The 19,899-nt window shown below is 37.7% G+C and overlaps 1 protein-coding gene across 3 annotated transcripts in view; it reads right to left on the bottom strand.

Moving 5' to 3' along the window:
• Positions 1 to 1,598: 1,598 nt before the first annotated feature.
• Positions 1,599 to 19,899, bottom strand: part of LOC116096519 (lysine-specific demethylase 5D) — a 51,358-nt gene continuing 33,057 nt past the window's right edge. For 2 of the 3 annotated variants that reach the window (XM_031378430.1, XM_031378439.1), the window contains exons 11-26: positions 19,304 to 19,485; positions 19,051 to 19,213; positions 16,239 to 16,358; positions 15,920 to 16,114; positions 15,468 to 15,649; positions 15,265 to 15,389; positions 14,985 to 15,132; positions 8,669 to 8,765; positions 7,296 to 7,654; positions 5,496 to 5,634; positions 4,664 to 4,843; positions 4,388 to 4,525; positions 3,579 to 4,175; positions 3,018 to 3,099; positions 2,689 to 2,888; positions 1,857 to 2,602 (exon numbers count right to left, since the gene is read on the bottom strand). In XM_031378430.1, the coding sequence (XP_031234290.1) occupies positions 2,258 to 2,602; positions 2,689 to 2,888; positions 3,018 to 3,099; positions 3,579 to 4,175; positions 4,388 to 4,525; positions 4,664 to 4,843; positions 5,496 to 5,634; positions 7,296 to 7,654; positions 8,669 to 8,765; positions 14,985 to 15,132; positions 15,265 to 15,389; positions 15,468 to 15,649; positions 15,920 to 16,114; positions 16,239 to 16,358; positions 19,051 to 19,213; positions 19,304 to 19,485 (3,252 nt within the window). In that variant the 3' untranslated portion in view covers positions 1,857 to 2,257. Of the gene's footprint in view, positions 2,603 to 2,688; positions 2,889 to 3,017; positions 3,100 to 3,578; positions 4,176 to 4,387; positions 4,526 to 4,663; positions 4,844 to 5,495; positions 5,635 to 7,295; positions 7,655 to 8,668; positions 8,766 to 14,984; positions 15,133 to 15,264; positions 15,390 to 15,467; positions 15,650 to 15,919; positions 16,115 to 16,238; positions 16,359 to 19,050; positions 19,214 to 19,303; positions 19,486 to 19,899 lie in introns of all 3 variants that reach the window. The other variant, XM_031378419.1, reaches the window with a different exon arrangement.

The raw sequence follows: 19,899 nt of genomic DNA, 5'->3' as shown, positions 1-19,899 counted from the left end.
CTGGCTTTATACTTAAATTTTTTTAAAAGATTATTTTCTAATTTTGTAAAATGAAATGTCACTGGGATTTAAGAGATACTAAAATAAATCTATAGATTGCTTTTGGCAAGGTAGTTATTTTTACAACATAGCTTGCTTAACTAAATTCATAAGCATAGCACCTATCTATCTTGTAGTGTTCTTAATTTCTCTCTTGACCATTAAAAGTTTGTGGCATACAGTTTTTTCCCCCACTTCCTTGGTTGAATTTCTTGAAAAATAAACATGAATTGATTTATTTTGTGAAAACTGTAAATAAGATGGTTTTCCATATCCTACTGTAGAGATATTTGCCCACCTATATTCATTTTAGGCCTATTGATAGTAGGTAGAAGATTCAATCAGCCTAGAGGTCTACCAGCTGATGAACTGGTAGAATGAAATTAAACTACATATACACAGTGAGACTCATTTCAGTTATAAATTAAAATAAAATTATGTTATTTTAGACAAAAGGGTAGAACCTAGAAACTATACAGAGTGAATTAAGCTAGACTCACACAAATACTGTGCAGTCTCACTCCTAAGGTTATTGTATGGTTAGCTTTGAGTACTATAGAAACTCAGAAACTAGAAAGAGCCCCATAAGAAGAAAAACAGGCTATACAATAGAGGATACAGGTACTAACAATATATAATGCACTATAAAAGGGAATGGAGGAATAATTAATGTTTTTTTTTAAATAATTTACTTATTTTTATCTCATATGCATTGGTGTTTTGCCTGCATGTATGCCTACAAGAGAGCATCAGATTCTCTGGAATTGGAGTTACAGATGGTTGTGAGCCACCATGTGGTTGCTGGAAATTGAAACCAGGTCCTCTGGAAAAGCAACCAGCGCTCTTAACCACTGAGCCATCTCTCCAGCGTTCAAATAGTAAGGGTTTAATCAAGGATGAGGACAGGGAGAAATAGGAGAGGAAAAGGTAGAGAGAAGGTTTAACCAAAACTAAATTTGGGTGAAATGATATAAAGAAGTTTATTACTTGAAATAAATTACTTAGACATTATTATACAAAGAAACTTAAAACTGGAGTAGGGGACCATAATTATTTTAGTAATAAACTTGAGCTTCATGACACACTGACTATAGAAAAACAAGAGATTAAGTATGAACAAGAAGACTAGAATGGGTAAGCAAAGGAAAAAGGTTGATGCTAGATAATTCAAAGAAAGTAAGTAAAATAGTGTCTGAGTTGATGGATAGTATTATGCTTTGACTTACTTACACCTGTACAATAAAGTATGACAACCAATGAATTGAGTAAGAATGAAAAACAGACCTGAGGGAGTAAAATATAAAGTTACTGAAGTTATAAGATTTAGGACAATGTTCTAGAAAAGAAAGGAGTCATCTTATTTGACATTTACTAGGAAATTATAGCTATGAAGGCATTACCTAGACAACATGTATCAAGAAACGAAGAGAACCAAGAGCCCAGATACAGACAAGTATCAAGTCCAGAAACAAAGTTTGTTGATTCCCACAATAACAATGATTTCCACCCTTGATTTTTCTATTCCCATAGTTCAAGAAGTACAAGTCAGATGCAGTTTCAAGCATACTGTTTTATTTTTAACAACAACAACACCAAAAGAAACAAAATTAAAAATAAACAATTATGGTAACTTTTCATTACTATATTCTTTTTCCTTAAGAATTACAAAATACAATGTTCTTTTAGAATATGAACCAAAAAGAAAAAGGTAATAGATAGAATGAAAATATAAACTAAAAGACACTTGTTTTAATAAGTACTTGATGTGGGGATTACATAGAGGATGATGAAGGATTTAAAAGTAAAGGTTAATAAACTATCATTCTCAAATTTTATTTTTGCTTCTCTAGATTAGAATAAAGGTAACTAAGGACATCACTTTATCTATGCTAGTCCCAGGAATATTGCTGGTAAAATTTTGAGAAATATATACAGGGAATAGTTCTTAGGAACTACAGCATAAAAATGTATTAGGAGTACGGATAAAATAATTTGTAGCCAAGCTCTAGATAAGAAATAAATACTTTTGGGAGGGTCTGAGGGGATTAAGGGTAGAGGAAGCTGTAGGGATAAGGTAAAATGGAGGAAAGGAAGGGAGCAACAGAAAGAAAAGAGAAAGAAGTACGGAAAGAACAGAGATGGAGAATGGAGAAACACTAAGGAAGAATCACTAAGAAGAATCACTGAGAAGAAAGAAACACTAAGGAACAATCACACACTATTGTTGTAATTTTTGCTGATGAAAATAAGATAGGTGTAGCAAAGGTGTTAAGGACGGAAAAGAAGATGAAGGGCTTGGATCCTTTTCTTGTACACTGTTCATGTGATCTTTTAAGATGTCTGTATGTTCTGTACGGTGTGTCAAGAGCACATTATCCCCATGTATCGGCTCTTGAAACTTTTCTTCCTTAGGCTTAATCCTTGAACTCCTGACTCTTTTTGATTCTAGCTCTTTTTGAATAAAATCCTCACCCTTTCTACTCAGAACCACCTTTTGCCTCCGCCGCCGCCTCCTCTCTGGTATCTGTTGCTCTGAACTCCCTGGGTTCTCAGGCTTCTCAAGCTACAATACACAGACAAGCAAAAATAAGGTGTATGTGGTTCACATTTGTACTGATACCAAAGACTATCCATGACACATCTCCTCACCTCTAGAAGTGTATGAATCCGCTCTAGATTGGGATTCTGCCCAGCCTGCAGCAGCTGCCAAATGCTGTGGTTCTCATCCAGAGTAACTTCAAGTAGATCTCCTTCCATCATAAGCTCCTCTAGAGGCGCCCGTGTAGCTTCAGGCAGCTCAAGTACTGGACCAGTTAATTGGGATAAAAGCGAAGGCAGCAGTTCCTCATCTGGAGGGTTTGAGGAAAGCTCTTTTACAATATGATTTTGGTCTAATTCTCCTTACTACAAAAGAGCTGAAGACACTGAAAGTCATTTTGGTGGTATTTATTCATTAGCTTACCAACACCTAGACATACCTCTTTTACATGAACTTTCCTTTGGAACAATCTTCTCAGAACTTTTCAACCTGTCTTCATTTAGTACCAACTCCTCCTCTTCCTAAGAAGAAGACCAGGAATGGATTACTTGAATCAAATTGAAAAAAAAAAAAAAATCAAGCTCTTTATATCCACTGTAAATGAAACTATGTTTACTCCCCACAGAGAGCATAGAGAACAATGGTTCTCAACCTTCCTAATGCTGTGACCCTTTTATTGGTACTCAACTATAATTTTGCTACCCATATGAATTGTAATGTAAATATCTGATATACATGGTATCTGATATTCAACCTCTGTGGAGTCATGACACACAGGCTGAGAACCACTGATACATAGAGTGCTATGAGTATCAGGAATCTAGAATGATATAGGATAGGGGAGAGGGACTGACCCAAAGGACATTGATAAAGGTAGAATCTTAAGGGTCTTAACAGTCTAGAATAAAAAAATAAAAAATAAAAAAATAAAAATAAATAAAAAAAAACAACAGTCTAGAATATAGAAATCTGAAGGTAAAAACTAGGCTGGACAGCTTACCTTAAGAGTATCTTTGCCACTATCCTCTGTGATACAGTCAGAGGCAAGGCCTGAAGGCAAAGTAGAGGGCTTCTCATGCCTCAATTCATCCTGTAGTTGTTGGCGGGATTTTGCTAGCTGTTTCAACAAAGCAGTTACATCCTCAGAAGCTAGAGCCTGTCTGGCACGGCCTTGCCAACCAATGGCTCTCTCTGTGAGGCACTGTAGGGCCTCACCCTCGGGCAGCCTTACAGACAGTCTCTGTAGTCCTACTAGCAATGACAAGATGGTCTCCAGGCGTGGACGCCTTGATCGCATACACAGTGGGCACAGGAATTTGGTGTTCCATTCCCACCAAGCTAGTAGTTGAGAAGAGGTATGATTGGCCCTTAGGGAGCTGAGTAGATGGGGTACAGTCACACATTGTCCATGGAACCAGTCATGACACAGATCACACTGCAGGGCTTCCACTCCTGCACAAACCTGCCCACATACACAGATGGAGGTTGCAGAGGTATTCATCGATGAGGACATTGGACTGGGTTTGGCTGAGTTGATGTGACGTAAGTGCAAGATACCTTCCTTTTCTTTTTCTTCCCCTTCCTTAAAGGCCATGATCTATTAAACCCAGGACAGAGAAAAGCTGTTAAGCACCCATCCTCTTATTAGACTAGCCCCTTTACCCTTTCCCCAAATTAAAATAATAGGCTTGGTGTATAAATGGTTTGCTAATGGGCAACCAACCCATATAACATACCATTACTAGGCTACTTTCTTTTCAGTGAGATACCCATAAGCAACATTTTCTCCATCTGTGTCAAGCTGCTTACCACAGACCCTGGGTCCCTGAGGTCCTGGGCAGACAGCCCCAGCAATTCTGTGTCATATTTGTATAACCCCATCTCCTTTTCAATCCACCGACTGCGTTTGGTGCTGACTGAACCAGCATCTGCACATGGGCAAAGAACCTATTAGAAAGAAGAAAGGAGAATTACTGCCCTTCAGCTCCCTGAAATGTCTCAAAAATTCATGTCCACTTATGTGCTTCTTCTCAACAACCAGGGTCAGGCACAGAAAATGATATGGTACAAGAAATCAGATCTCACCTCCAACAGTGTGTAGCAAGAATTCTTCTTGAGAAAAGTCTTAGAAGCTTTCTCTTTCCAGGAATGTGCTGTCAGTACCTGATTCTCCAGCTGTCTCAGTTCCTCCAGCTCCACAGGTAAATCCCGACCAACAGCTACAAGGCCTTCCAAATCATCCAAACACGGGTAGTGATCCCCATTCTAAGGTAGGTACAATTAAATTATGTCAAGTATTGTGTTTAGTTTTGTTGAGTAAGGTTATATATAGTACCATATAATCAATGTAGATGAAATGCAGACTTATTTTGAAAAAAAGGGAAAAATGGCAAACTAATTTTCTCACAAAATTCTTCCTTTTGCTGACTCAATCAAAACAATGAGGGCTGATCTAACTATTTGCTTCTTTACTCTTGTTTTGGCCAACTCTTTGTGTGTTTGAACCCGAATCATTCTCTCCCTCCTTGTTTTTTATCCTGATAACCTTAACTTAGCTAACTTTCCATCTTCAATTCCTCCCACAACCCTAACTCTATAAAAAAAACTGAAACAGAATGGTTTCTCTTCATCTTGCAGGTCTGGGTAGCAAAGTAAAAATTGTGATCTTCTGGGGACTTGAGAGATGGCTCAGAGATTAAGACCACCGGCTGTCCTTCAAGAGGACCTGAGTTCAATTCCGAGCAAACACATGGTGGCTCACAACCATCTGTAACGATATCTGGTGCCCTCTTCTGGCCTGTAGGTGTGCATGCAGGCAGAGCACAGCATACATAATCAATCAATCTAAAAGAAGAAAGAGGAGGAGGAAGAGGAGAATAAAGAGAGCAGGAGGAGGAGAAGAAACCAAGATCCTCACTTGAATCTCATTCACATCAGCAATCCAAGCCTGTGCCTTAGTCAGAGCTTCCTTCAGAGACTGGATGTTAGGCAAGTAGACAGGGATGTTTTCTGCCTCACGTATTATAACTTCCAAAGTGGCTGGAGAATGCTTTTGGCTAAAAATATTTGGGAAAAAAAATTTGTATTTAATATTATAGTTGTGTGTGTATAGTCCTAGGTTTCTTGCTAAAAGTATAAACAAAAATTTTGATAAAGCAAGTGAATAATAATGCTGTAAGTCTTAGACACAGTGGTGACCTATATATTGCATTAATAATGTTGATTATCTGAGAACAAACTCAGCCAAGAAACAACACATTGACAATTTTTCCTTTAAAGTACTAAAAGATTTCCCCCAAGCCTATGATTTTCAGGTCCTTGGCTGTTTACATGACATGTCAAGAATGGGTCTCATCTCATGAATGGGCTTATAAATCCAAGCAAAAGTGGTTGGTTACTTTCATAACATTTATGCCACTATTGCACCAATATCTTGCATTCAGGTTTGCACCTGGGTGATACTGATAATTATCTTTCTCCTCAATTAGAGTGAAGGGTAGTTAGAGTGAAGGATACCATCAGTACATGAATGTAATCAGTAATGGGTAAAGCTTCTAGTTGGAGGTCAGATCAATTTCCTTCTGTTTGATTATGTAAGCATGCTGTATCTTTATCAAGGTAATGAAGAGTAACTAATAATTTAGGCTAAAGCATGTGACTTGAGGGTTGAGGAACAAAGGGCCACTAACTCAACAAGATTTCTGGGACTGAAGGCTGTTCTTAGTAGCATAAGATATCTTATTAGGGTATTATGGGAACAAGACTACTACTATTCTGTTAATAGAACATAGCAATAAAATGACTCCCAATGGCATTTTGCTGTAACTATAGATCAGAACACTGTTCAAGTTTTATCAGAGAAGCTTCTTTTTGCAGTAGATGGGAACTAACATTGTTGAACTTTCACCAGAGGACTTCTTGCAGTAGATGAGAATTAACACAGACTTACAGCTGAACTATTGCAGAGAATGAGAACTTTTGATCTAGCCACTTAGCCTAAAATGTGATTATTTAATCAACCCCCTCTGCTTAAGGTTCAGGAATCTTTGTGGAAGAGGACGACTGCTTGTAAGGGACAGAGATAGAGGATGGTTCCAAGGAAAGTATCTTCTAGACTGGAACACATATAAACCCACAAAGGTTCTGACAGTAAACACGTGACCTATACAAGTTCAAATGAGGCAAAATCCCAACGCTGAAAGAGTAAGTTGGCACAAATTGCCACCCTTAAGCAGAACGCTAATTGTAATTGATATGTGCTGGGAGAAAAAGAATTGGTTTTCTCCACTCAAGTAACACTTGATGTATTGGCCCCTAGCTTGGGCAGACCCTGTAGTCTGTAACACAAAATGGACTTCGTGTTTTTGTGTGTGTGTTTTATTTTATTATTTTTCGTCTTATTGGTTTCCTTATTTTAAGTTTGAAAATTCAATTTTTTTTTGTTTTTTTTTAAGAGAAAGAGAGAGAGAGAAAATATAAAGTTGGGCATATAAGAAAGTAAAGAGTGCTAGAAAGATCTCCTTATGTGATCAAATACAGTGTATAGAATTTTTAATTAAAAAAAAAAGCCTTAAAGATTGGCATGGCATATTACATAGACAGGACTAGGTTAACTTAGGATGCTTAGGTACTATCCTAATGCTAATGAAAAGTATACTCTGAAGCAGACTCAAAAAGGTCACAAGGAAAATACAAATGGGAAGAGATTATTCTTTACCTAGCTTCTAAGCAGAAATGGGCCTTTTCCTCCCAACATTCTGCAACAGTCAGCAGTTCTTGTAGCTCTGCTCGAGCTTTGTTCACAGAAGGGCTGGAGGATACCTTGGTTCCCATAACTAAAAGCTTCTTCATCATGACCAGAGAGTGTCTCTGGCCTGAAGGAGCTAGGGCCTGCTTCACTTGATCTAGCCATTGTGCCTGCTCCAACAGCTCTTCAAGCTGATGAGCTTCAGGCACTTCCACACGAAGCTGCTGACCCTTTTCCATCAGGGACTTAAGTATTTCTAAACTATAAGGCAGTGAAGTTAGAGCTTCACGGGTCTCAATTTGGTATGTTTCCACCTGTTGAAGAACATCCTGCAAAATTTTAGAATAAAAATGAAGATTTTAGCTATCTAAATAACCCCCCCAAAAAAAACAAAAAACAAACTATCTAAATAATCAATGTGTAATTCCTTCTAATAGATTTTTATTAATTTATCTTCACCCTCCATCTTTTTTTCCCTTCAGAATACTCTATGTTCTCTTTCATTATTACTTTGTCAAAATACTCCATGTTCTCTTTAATAATCTGATTTAAATTTAATTTAATTTTCTGAAATGACTTAATACAATCTTATTACTGGGAAAAGCTTCTTGAAAATGAAAAAAGGAAAAACTTCTGATAGTTCCACTTTCTAGTAACAAGAGTCAGCCTTCCATGAGTAGGCAGTTTTAATACCTGCTTAGTATCTTTAACATAATGTTTACTTAGAGAATATCTTCTTATAGTTTAACATTAAAAGTATAAGGGTAATATGAGAACTGTCTCCTTTGATGGTAGAAACAAAACTGATTTGTTTTTTTTTTTGTTTTTTGAGACAGGGTTTTTCTGTATAGCCCTGGCTGTCCTGGAACTCACTCTGTAGACCAGGTTGGCCTCGAACTCAGAAATCGACTGCCTCTGTCTCACAAGTGCTGGGATTAAAGGCCTGCACCTGATTTTATAAAGGGTTCTTTAACTACTAGTTCTTGGCCTTTCAAGAAACAACTATTATTGGACTACTCACACCACAGCTTGTATGCTACCCCAGTACCTCCTTTAGAGAACTCTTTTTCATTTCTTTGGAGAACCCGGACTTATACTGACCCTCTGTATTCAAGCTTAGTTCCTTCTTTCAGTAAATGCTTGTTAAGTGTAACTGAAATAAACAAGGCCAAAAACCAAAACAACAACAACAACAACAACAACAAAAACCCAAAACAAAACACAAAACAGGAGAAAGGGGGTTTCTTTAGAACAATCATGTTCTTATGACTCCCTTATTACTTTAGATTCTCTTCATGAATCTCCTATTAACAATGATTTCACTATCCCTGGCCGCTCTTCACCTTAACTTCATCAATCTGATGCATGGTACAGGGCAGAGTGCCCATCTGTTTGAGAAGAATCTGTAGTTCAGTAAGGGTGATTTGTGGTGTTTGTGACCTGCAGGGAGAAAAGGAAGTTGTATTTAGTAAACCTGCCAATACCTTACTGTAAAATACAAATTTGAACTCTCTATTTCTCTTTTATATTATACTTTCTTTTAAAACTAAGAATCATCTAGACAAAACAAAAGATAAAAAAGACACATTTCACGAGTAAAACATCTTTGTTGAGAACACGTAATTAAAGTTAAAAAATAAATATGTAAAACTACATGAAAAAAATGGGAAGGCTCAGAAGCAACATAAAAGACACTCTTCCTCCTCTACATATATGACACTCTCTCTATATATATATGTGTGTGCATATATACATACATATATATGACATAGAAAATACCATAGCAAAGATGTAGAATTTATTTTAAGTAAAATCATGGAAGTTTTCCAATTCTGAGGAACTGATGCTTGCCCATGTACAAAAAGCACTACAGAACACCAAAATAGAAAAAAAATAAAGACCTCCCCATGATATGCTATCATTAAAATATTGAAAATGAAGAATAAGGAAAGGTTACAAAAAGTAGAAAAAGAGTCAAGTTAAATATAAAGAAGAATTCTGAAAGATTACAATTGTTTATCCAGACTACTGTACTTAACAAAACTACCTATTAAAATTGAAAGAGTGACACTTTTAGCTCCACCCTACTGCATACTAAGGCTTCCCACATCCTCTTCTAGAGTGTAGTCTGGTGAGTATCCCTAACCACTTGATCATTATTTTCCTAAAACTTGCCAGATGTAGCTTGGTTCCCACAGCCTGTGTCCTGGTCTAGTCTGGTTACCTGTGCTGCATCCAACCTCTAGGCATCTTTAGGGTACCACACTTCATGGCCTACTCTGATCTTTCCTGCCCACACTACCACTAAGCTCTAGGCTTTATGAGGATCAGCTGTACCTGAAAGCACCCTCAGGTCCCTTTTGGTCTACCTTCACTACCCTAATAGTTCCCCTAGACTTCCCACTTTTCCTCCTTTTTAGAGTCTAGCCTGATGAATGCCCCTGATTAACCTATCCACACATAGGTTTGCATAACCAACTAGATTTAACCTGGATCCTACAAGTATTTATTGTACCAGTCTAGTCCAGCATCCTTGCTTTCCTTGCAGAGCTCTAGGTGTAAGCCAGGATCTGCCCAGGATCCCCCCAAATCACAGCACTCTTCCACATCATATTCATTCTTACCCCAAACTGCTGGCTTGGAACAAAAAGCACATCCAGTCCCATCTCCCCTCCTGACTTCATTTCACCTAAGCATTTCCAACCTCTAGACTCAACTCTACCCAATACCTTCTCTTCTTCCCCAACTTAGCAAACACAAAACTAACAAATGAGGTCTACATGCCCATATCTCACTGCAAGAATATCAACAGTGTGAAAAATCAGGCCAGTATATTCACTTTAAATCCTACCAGCCCTGTAGAAATGCTTGTCAATGTGAATGCTAGGACACAGAATTTAAGAGGATAAACATACATTCATTAAAGTCACCCAAGTAGTTTAGGAAAGATACAAAGAAACAATTAGATGAAATTAAGAAAAAAAAAAAAACGCTTAAGGAGACTAAATGCTTGAGTGATGCTCAAGAAAACACAAGTACAAGAGTGACTAAAACGATGAAGAGACTCCAAGACGTGAGAACAGAATCCAGCCAGTAGATAGAAACACTGAAAAGGATGTAGGCTGAAATGGAGATTCAAGTAGAGAACTCAACAAAAGAAAAACTATTATCCTCCCCAAAACAGTCTAAAAGAAATGGATGAAATCTGACATGCATATAACATTCCAAAATTAAGCCAAGATAAATACTTTTATAAATCCATAGTCAGCAATAAGACTGAAGCAGTAAAAAGTTCCCCAACTAAAAAGTGGGGATTTATTATAGAGTTTTTTCACAACTTTATAAACAACTACTATGAACAATACTCAGATTATTCTTTGAAAAAGAAAGAAATTCTAAATTATTTTTAGAACGCCAGTATACCCTGACACCAACCTGGATAAAGACAAAACAAAAAGAATCTTTCAGGCTGTTCTATCTGATAAATAAAGATATAAAAATTCTCAATAAAATTACAAGCAAACTCATTTAAACTCTTGTCCAAAAACAATATGTCTGAAGACCAAGCAGTTTATTCTAAGGATATTCACTATATGTAAGTCAATCAGTGCTATTCATCACATAGACTCAAAGTTCAATATATGATCATTAGAGGCAGAAAATGTCTCTGAGAAAGGCCAATGTTACTTTACATTAAAAGTTTTGAGAAGTTAGAACTGGAGAAAACCTACACATACAGGGCTATGTTAAGTAACTTAAGGCAATCACCATGCTAAATATAGAAAAACTCAAGGAATCCCCACTAAGACTAGAGACAAGACAAAAGGTGTCCATTGTTTCCACTGTTCAAAAATATGGTTGTTTAAGTCTAAGTTATAGCAATAGGACAGCAGCAGGAGAAAGGAAGATACAAATAGGAAATGACTGAAGTATCCCTATTCGCACATGACAGGATTTTTACATGAGATACTACAGACTTCAGAGAGAAAAGGTAAAAAAGAAAAAGTTAAACAAAACAAATAAAAAACCAGAAAAACAAATTTCATTAGAGGTAGGGAAGTTAACACAAAAACAGTTGTCGTCTTAAATACTAATGACAAACATACTGCAACAGACCAGGGAGGAGAAATTCCTCTCAAAATACACAACACACACACACACAATAAACAAACTCTTTGGGAAGAAATCTAAACACAGAATCAAAAGAAGTCTGTAATGAAAATTTGGAGAAACTCAAAAATTTCCAAAGCCATTGTTCACAGATGGAGAAAAACTGATCCAAAATTTTTAGAGACACAGAAAATGAGCTAAAGATACCCAAAGCAACAGTAAAAACAAATTAATCTCTATGTGGCAACACAGTACCTAATCTCAAGTTATATAAAGCCATAAAAATGAAAACAGTATGGTGCTGCCAAAGCAGTAATATATCAATGGAAATTCAACACAGAACATGAACACTAAGTCTACAAAAACAACTACCTGATTTTTATCCATTACAAAAAAGTGCATCTTCAGAAAATGGTGTTGGAAAACATAATTCAACATAAAGAAAAATGAAAGTAAGCTTTACCTGTTGTAGAAAATTTTAATCTCAATCCACAGTTTCCAACCCATCTCAATCTTTTAGTTTTTAAATAAAACACACAAAACTTTTATTATACAATAAGTCTTTAAATAGCATAAGAGCTGGGGAGATATTTATTCTCTATGTTATTAGACTCAATTTTTTTTAGATATCCCCGAGTTATTACTTACTATGTTTTATTTGGGCTGTTTTGAACTCCAATTGGCCAGCCCTCAGAGCCATGGTTTTGTTTTGTTTTCTTTTTTGACTCTTAACCCATGGCGACTTTTTACTCTGGGTTAAAGTTAAAATTTTCTACAACACTTACCTCTCAAAATTTAAAAAACTCACGTGGGAATAAATGAAAATCTTAACATCAAACCTGATCATTCTTAGAAAGAAGTAAGAAGTTCATTTTAACTTATGTCACAGGTAAAAATTTTGTGATATGGTCTTTGAAAGCACAAGAAATAAAATCGACAACAACAACAAAAAAAAGGATTTAATGAACAAAAAATTTCTCTAGCCAGTGAAGAGGCTGCCCATATACTTTCAAGGTACACAACTGAAAGATAGTAAGTGTGTGGACTATATAAAAAAAATTTAAAAAGCTAATATCAAGTAGCAAAATTCCCTTCTAAAAAATATGCTGTGGAAGTGAAGAGAGTTTGTAAATGAAGAAAAACAAATGGCTGGTGACCTGGCTAGCTTTATGTTAATTTAACAGAACTTAGAGTCATATGAGAAGAGGGATTCTCTATTGAGAAAAATGTCTCTGTAAAATCTGCCTATAGACAAGTCTTTGTGAATTGTCTTTATTAATGATTGACAAGGGTGGGCCTAGATCACTAAGATTTTGCCTCAGAAGCATGAGAATCTGAGTTCAATCCACATCCAGGTACAAAAGTCATACTTAGATTTTGGTGGGAACCAATATCTATCTAATTGGAGTTAAAGATTGCTAAACAACTTCTTTAGTTCTTTATCTGTTTTGGATACTAGACCTCTGTTGGATGTAGGGTTAATAAAGACCTTTTCCCAATCTGTCCTACTGACATTCTGTCCTACTGACAGTATCCTTTGCCTTACAGAAACTTTGCACTTTCTTGAGGTCCCCATTTATCAATTGTTGAGCTTGAGCCACTGTGTTCTGTGCCAATTTTCTCCTGTGCCAATTTCCCACAACTGTTTCCTGAGAGGTTCTACCTGCAGCTGACTGAAACAGATGCAGCTATCCACAACCAAACACTGGATGGAGGTCAAGGACCCTTATGGAAGAGTTGGGGAGTTGGGGAGGGGGGCAGGGTACTGAATGCCCTGAAGGGATAGGAACTCCACAGAAAGACCAACACAGCCAACTAACTTGGACCCCTAGAAACTTTCAGAGACTGAGCCACCAACTAAAGAGCATACATGGGCTGGACCTACCCCCATACCCGACACAATTTGTAGCTGATGTGCAGCTCCATCTCCAAGTGGATCCCCCAACAACTAGAGTGGAGGCTCTTTCCTAAAGCTGTTGTCTAAATGTGGTATCTGCTCCCCAAAAGAGCTGCCTTCTCTGACCTCCGCAGGAAAGGATGAGCCTAATCCTGCAGAGACTTGATACACCATGGTGGAGGATACCCAGGGAGATGGAGGCCCACATTCTCAGTGGAAAAGGGTAGACAGATGGGAGAGGGACTCTGTGAGGGGCAGCAGGCAGTCTTTGGAATGTACATACATACATACATACATACATACATACATGAATGAATGCTAAACAAGGGGGATATTATGCTCAGCAATGGTGTCACAGATACTAGATGAGAATGCACTATTTTTATTTTCATGAACCAGTGTAAGCCTAATTGTATTCTAACTACCCATACACACATATACAAACACACACACACACACACACACACACACACACACCCATAAATAAGTGTAGCTCTGACACATTATTGAAGATGCATCACTAAGCAGTATTACAGACCATTACTCAAACCATAACTGGCCAAAATACAAAGAACAAGTGATCATGGGGTACCCAATCCCTATAAATATATCTACAACATAATATCTGCACCTAAAGCTCAGGGAGTATCGTGCAAGAGGGGATAGAAATATTTTAAGAGCAAAAAGTCTGCTGTAAGATTTTGTTTCTAGAAACAACAGAAGTCATGCCCCTGGTACCATAATACCATGACAGTACAGATGGCTGCCTAAGTAAGACTTGAACAGATATGCTACTAATAGACAGAGGAAAATATTAGGTACTTCACACCTAGATGAAGAGATGGTGAACAAAAGACTGCTGAGAGAGGAATACATAATCTGGTTGAGAAATTGACGCATTGAACCAAATCCCTAGCAGTCAGCTCTAAAACCATGTAGACAAAAGCAATACTAAATAGATTTAGTAGATTGCATTTATCTATTTATTTGTGTGTGTGTCTGTATGTGTTCATATGTGCACGTAACAATAATAACTAAAGAACAGGAGGTCATCAATTTGAAAACGAGTGGGAGTAGGTAGGGTCCTGGAAAGCAAACCCCCATGATATAGCCATATTTTAATGAAAAATTTAAAAGCTAAGCACCATCCTAATTTCATTATGCATGAAAGAGGAGATTCAAATTACCCTCTTCTCCACTAAGGGTACTTGATGGGGTAGGTGTTTCTCTTGAATGATATTGTGGTTAATAAAACCCCACTTACTTGCACAAGTAATTCTGATCTTATCAATTCTGTTAGATTTCCTAACATGTAGGGCATATTTTGTCTTCACAGCCATGCACAGTAATGTTTTAAAATATATTTGAAAATATCCAGAGATGCTCCCTCTTAAAATGAGAAGTCTACATAAGTTTTGAATTCCAATTGAGCATATACGCCATTCAAATTTTTACTAAAGGATTCTATTTTAGTCTACACAGATTTTTTTGTTGTTGTTATTCATTTTTATATAGTCCCCTACTTCTGTCTGCTTTTTGCTCCCCTCTTTCATTCTCGAAGTTCATGACCTCCCAGGGTCTAGCACTTGCTGGGCAAACATTCTACCTCTGAACTAAGTCCTAAATCATTTTTGCTTGCTTTTCTAACATACCTGTCCTCTGAGTTACTGATCAGTCCTAGAACTTGGGAAATACAAGCCTCTGCTTCAGTTAGGCATTTCTTCAATCGCTGAAGCAGCTCACTGTTAGGAAATCGTCTATCACGAGCCTCAGATTCCAGTGCTCTTAGCTCTTCAAAACCTAAAAAAAGAGTTAAAGTTCCAAGAGAGTGTTATGGAAAGATAGAAGTTTTCTAGAATATTGAAGAAAGTAAATATATAATAAATAAAAAACTGGTCATAGCTTAAAGGTTCTTCAATTTCTATTACTCACTCCGTTTCCGTCCATCTTCCACCTCTAGGGCTGCTTGTACTTTGTTGGCCCAGTTGTCAAATGACTCAGCCCGAATCTTCAGCTTTTGTAACATAGCAGGTAGTTCATCCAATGTGTACCTATACCTGGAGGAAGACCAGGAAAAGAATATATGCGCCAGATCTGTATTTCCTCTATCTTTTTCATATAAGACCCATACTCACCGTAAGTACTGTCGGCTCCTTGAGCACTTGCATAGATCATTGATATGGGAAAGGCAGACAAGACTATCTGGACAGTCATAACAGGCCAAGGCTGACAGGAAGCACGTGGTCTTACACTTGATGCATTGACGCTCATCATCTGGGAGTAGCTCAAAGGCCTCTCGCTCAGCTTCCGTGATGCCCTGGGGGTGTTCAACCCACATATACTGTAAAGACTAGGAGCAGTGTTGTGGACACCCCACCACAGCCAATACTGAGCCCTGCTGTGGGCTTAAGCTTGTAAGGACAGCTGTAGAGAAATTAGAAGAAAACCACATAAACACATAGTCTTTGCCCTTATATTTCCAATAGCATGAATTAAAGAGAAGGCATAAAGTGCTTACTCAATTTTGGTCTGTGTCTCTAACGTAGTGTAACCTGATGAGTCCTTAGCCCTGGTTTCTACCACCCACCTTCTCCAACAAGGTCTTTCGTAGGCGACGCTCCTCCTGAACCATAATGAACATCTCCTTGTGAACTGCCACTGCTAGATTTAGATCCAACTTCTCTGGGAATGCAGCCATCTTGCAGATGAGCTCTTCATGGGAGAAGACACAATAGCGCCGGAGTCGGCGGTAGTGTTCAATACACTGGCGTCCAACAGGTAGCTGTAAGTGTGTTTGAGATTCCACATGGCTACCTGGAAACCATGAAGCCTGGTTTCTCCAAAATAACCCCTACTCATATTCTTTACACTATTCTACCTGCAGGCCCACTACATCCTAGACTTACCCAATCGGCAGTGCAAAAGTTCACTGCCTCAGCAAAGTTATAACCTTGGTTAAAGCCACTGTGGTAAGCACGAGGAAAAGTAATGACAAATTCCCCTGCACACTGGTTTGTACGAACAACCTGAAATACAGAACAAAAATCAGAAGTAGTGTATGTTGGAAATAACGATAAATATGAACTTAAGAATGCCACCAAATTCAGTTATGGACTTAAGAAAGGAAAGATTAGAAATAAAAGACTATTGTGGAAATTATTAAAAAAAACAAGCCTGCCATCTCTCCAGCTAGCCCACAGCATCTGGCTCGCTAGTCCCGGGAGCTATTCATACTTCCTCAGCCATAAACCCATGCAGTTGATGATATCACATTCCAGTAACTAAATGGCACAACCAACCTTCCGGCTGCATATCACCATACCCAGTAACCCGGTAAGTTCAAGGCGCTTAAAGCGTAATTAACCAATCACATTTATGTATCAATAAAATCACAATTTACAAAATGCCAATACAATAATTCCAGAGCCAGTTGATAACGATAAAAGCTTTTTCCCAATACTTCTAACCTTGTGAAATCATAGCTACTTGTGGCTGATAAACGTCACATACCATCTTCCTTCCCCTCCTATCCTAAGACACACCCTCTCTCTGCAACTCTTAGCTCCGCCTCCCTTTTCCCTGCCCAATCACAGACCTTCTCTGCACTAATGTAACTGGACAGGGAAAATCCTGTGACAGACTATCTTCGAATGTGTAAGTGAAGAAATAAAATGAGATCGTGAAGACTAAATGTGATATGCTCAGAAGAATCTATAAAGTAAAATGATGTAGAATTCAAAGAAAAAAATACAATATTGCCACGCCCACTCATCATTCCAGTGGATTCCGCATGTCAGGCCTGAAAGCTTGTTCAGAGGATTTGAGGCGTGCAGCTTCAAAGGGAGCTACCCTAGCCTCCTGGAGTTCATTTCTTGGCATCTCTTAACTCAGATGTGTTCCAGACTGGTCTCTGCAAAAGTCTGTGGAGAGTTTTGTGTGCTTTCTTTGTTCAGGCATTATAGGTGCCCTAAGAAATGAAATTGAGATTGAACACTGCTTCCTGGCCTCCAGTGTTTCAATGATCCTAATTGATTTCCTAGCTGTAATTAGCTTGGAATTTATTTATTTATTTTAATTTTAATTTTTTTATTTTATTTATTTATTTTTTTCTGAGACAGGATTTCTCTGTATATCCTTGGCTGTCCTGGGACTCACTCTGTAGACCAGGCTGGCCTCAAACTCAGAAATCCACCTGCCTCTACCTCCCAAGTGCTGGGATAAAAGACGTGGGCCACTACTGCCCGGCTTGCTTGGAACTTTTTATAAGGAAGCTGCCTTATCAGATAGGGTGTCTCCAGAGTTAGAGATAGAAGTCAGGCACTATTGCTCACTGTAAACATAGTTAGAACTCTGAGAGCAGTGCCACACAAGGCAGAATTGCTTTACATACCAGAGAGAAGTTGAAGGGCTTCCATCACTAGTTATCTATGTTACAGTCAAGGATATTCTCAAGGACTGCTAGAATGGGATCTCCAGGTGCTTGCCTCAGATAGACCCAGAGAATTTATCTTGGGGCTGCCAAGATAGCCCAGCGGAAAGGACACCACTGCTCCTCCGCTTTGCACCTGGCAGTTTGATCTTACTGACTTTGATGTGACCACTACCTCCCTACTTGATCCCTGACATTCACCCTGTTTCTGTATACTATATAAGCCTGATTTTTTACTTTATGCAAACACACTCAGATCAGCACTTTTCTGTGTTGTTTCTGTTTGTCGCTCACCAAATTCTTTGCCCACCAGGCCAGAACTCTACTCATCCCGCGGAACCAGGAATCCCCGCAGCAAACCCAGTCCGCAGCACAGTATCAAAAAGATTCTTAGCCAAAAAACCAAAAAACAAAACAAACAAAAACAAAACCCAGGAGATCAAGTATACTATAAGACTAGTGAGGAAATAACGGCAGATAACTCTAGATGACTCTAGTAGTATCAGAAATAGTAACGCCAGTCACAGGAAATAAAGATCAAGAGGTTCTGATGGAATGGCTGATACATTACATGATAAAATTGAATACGAAAACATAATAAAATGTTACTCTACATAATTAGTCAACTGAAAAGTTTATAAACTTTTAAAAATTCCAACCTTGGAAGCATGTGCTAAGTGTTATATTTGAAAAAAATTTATAAATATTGTCACTAGAATGATGAAGGAAGGCAAATTTAAAATTATATGCCTGGATACTTGCATCACTGATTTTCAGTATTATTTTTTCTTTTGAAATGGGGGTAATACTAAAAACCACGACAAAACATGTGAAATACCAGAAAGTGTCAGAACAAATGGGAGCATTAGAAGTTCCAAGTTCATTATGTTCAGATAAACTAAGAAGCAGTTATGTATTTATACAGAGAGAAAAAATAGAGCTGAAAATTTGAATTCGAAAAACTACATAATGTTGCAAAATATAGTGCTTTGTTTTCTATAAACTTCTCTTGTAAAACAAGATATATAATATAATTAAATTTCCCAATCTATATTGCAATTTCAAAATCCCCTGTTGAGGTATATAAACAATAACAATCCTATATCTTTTTTCTTTCTCTGTAACTTGAAAGAAGCACTGTAAGAGAAGTAATTGTGATGGTCTGCCAATACTCAGAAAAGTGTGTGTGTGTGTGTGGTGTGTGTGTGTGTGTGTGTGTGTATGTGTGTGTTTGTACATGTTTTGAAAAAGCTGCATTTTTCCCTTGAGCCTCATTTCCAGATACTCACTGGCACTCCATGTGACATGAGAGTGTTGGGATTCATCAGAGTAACAAGTTGATGCAGGAGGTCAGGCTGGCTGTCAAACAACTCTGGTGTAAGTCTCTTCATAACATCCTCCAAGTGTTCTGCTGCTAGAGAAGGTACTCCATACCAGGTCTTTGGTTCACCCCTGTCAGGGAGAAGAGATATATAAAGTTTAGATGCATTCTTGTATATAGGAGGTGTCTTGATTCATTCTAGGTATTGGTGTCTCACTCACCAGTGCAGGTAGTTAATGGAATAACTCCAGTGATCTTCAATATGCCAACAAAATGCTGAAAACACCATGCCTACATACAACCAGGGCACTTTCATGCCTGAGATGTCTGCATTGATGTGGCAAAGAACAGACTGGTCCAGCACTGGCATCACATTGAGATTCCAACCACTAGCAGCATACTCCTGTTGAGTCACAGAATTACATTGTAGGTAGGGAATAAGATTGGACTACAAAAGGTAAAATGAGCCAGAACTACAGACAAAAATAACTGTGTTCTTAGAATATAATGCACTTCATAATTTGCAGTTGCTTAGGAGGTATACGTATGACTTCTGAGTGTAATTTTTCTTTTCTACAAAGCAAAAGTATAATCATGTTAAAAAGAATAATGCAAATAAAGGTCCATATGACCCAGTAAGAACACTTTCTAAATGCTAATATTCAGCTATCTTATCATATTTGTCTTTTACCTGTTTTGTCTAAGATATTCTAACTGAAGTTTAATAATCAACATATATAGTAATTATTATTTAATCTTAATATAAAAATGATCATTTTATATGAATTATTGCTCTCTCTCTTTCTCTCTCCTCCCC

This window comes from Mastomys coucha, chromosome Y, assembly GCF_008632895.1.
Source record: "Mastomys coucha isolate ucsf_1 chromosome Y, UCSF_Mcou_1, whole genome shotgun sequence".
NCBI classification, from domain to species: Eukaryota; Metazoa; Chordata; class Mammalia; order Rodentia; family Muridae; genus Mastomys; species Mastomys coucha.
The sequence above is the reverse complement of the archived record's forward strand: the minus strand, read 5'-3'. Positions and strand labels throughout refer to the sequence as shown.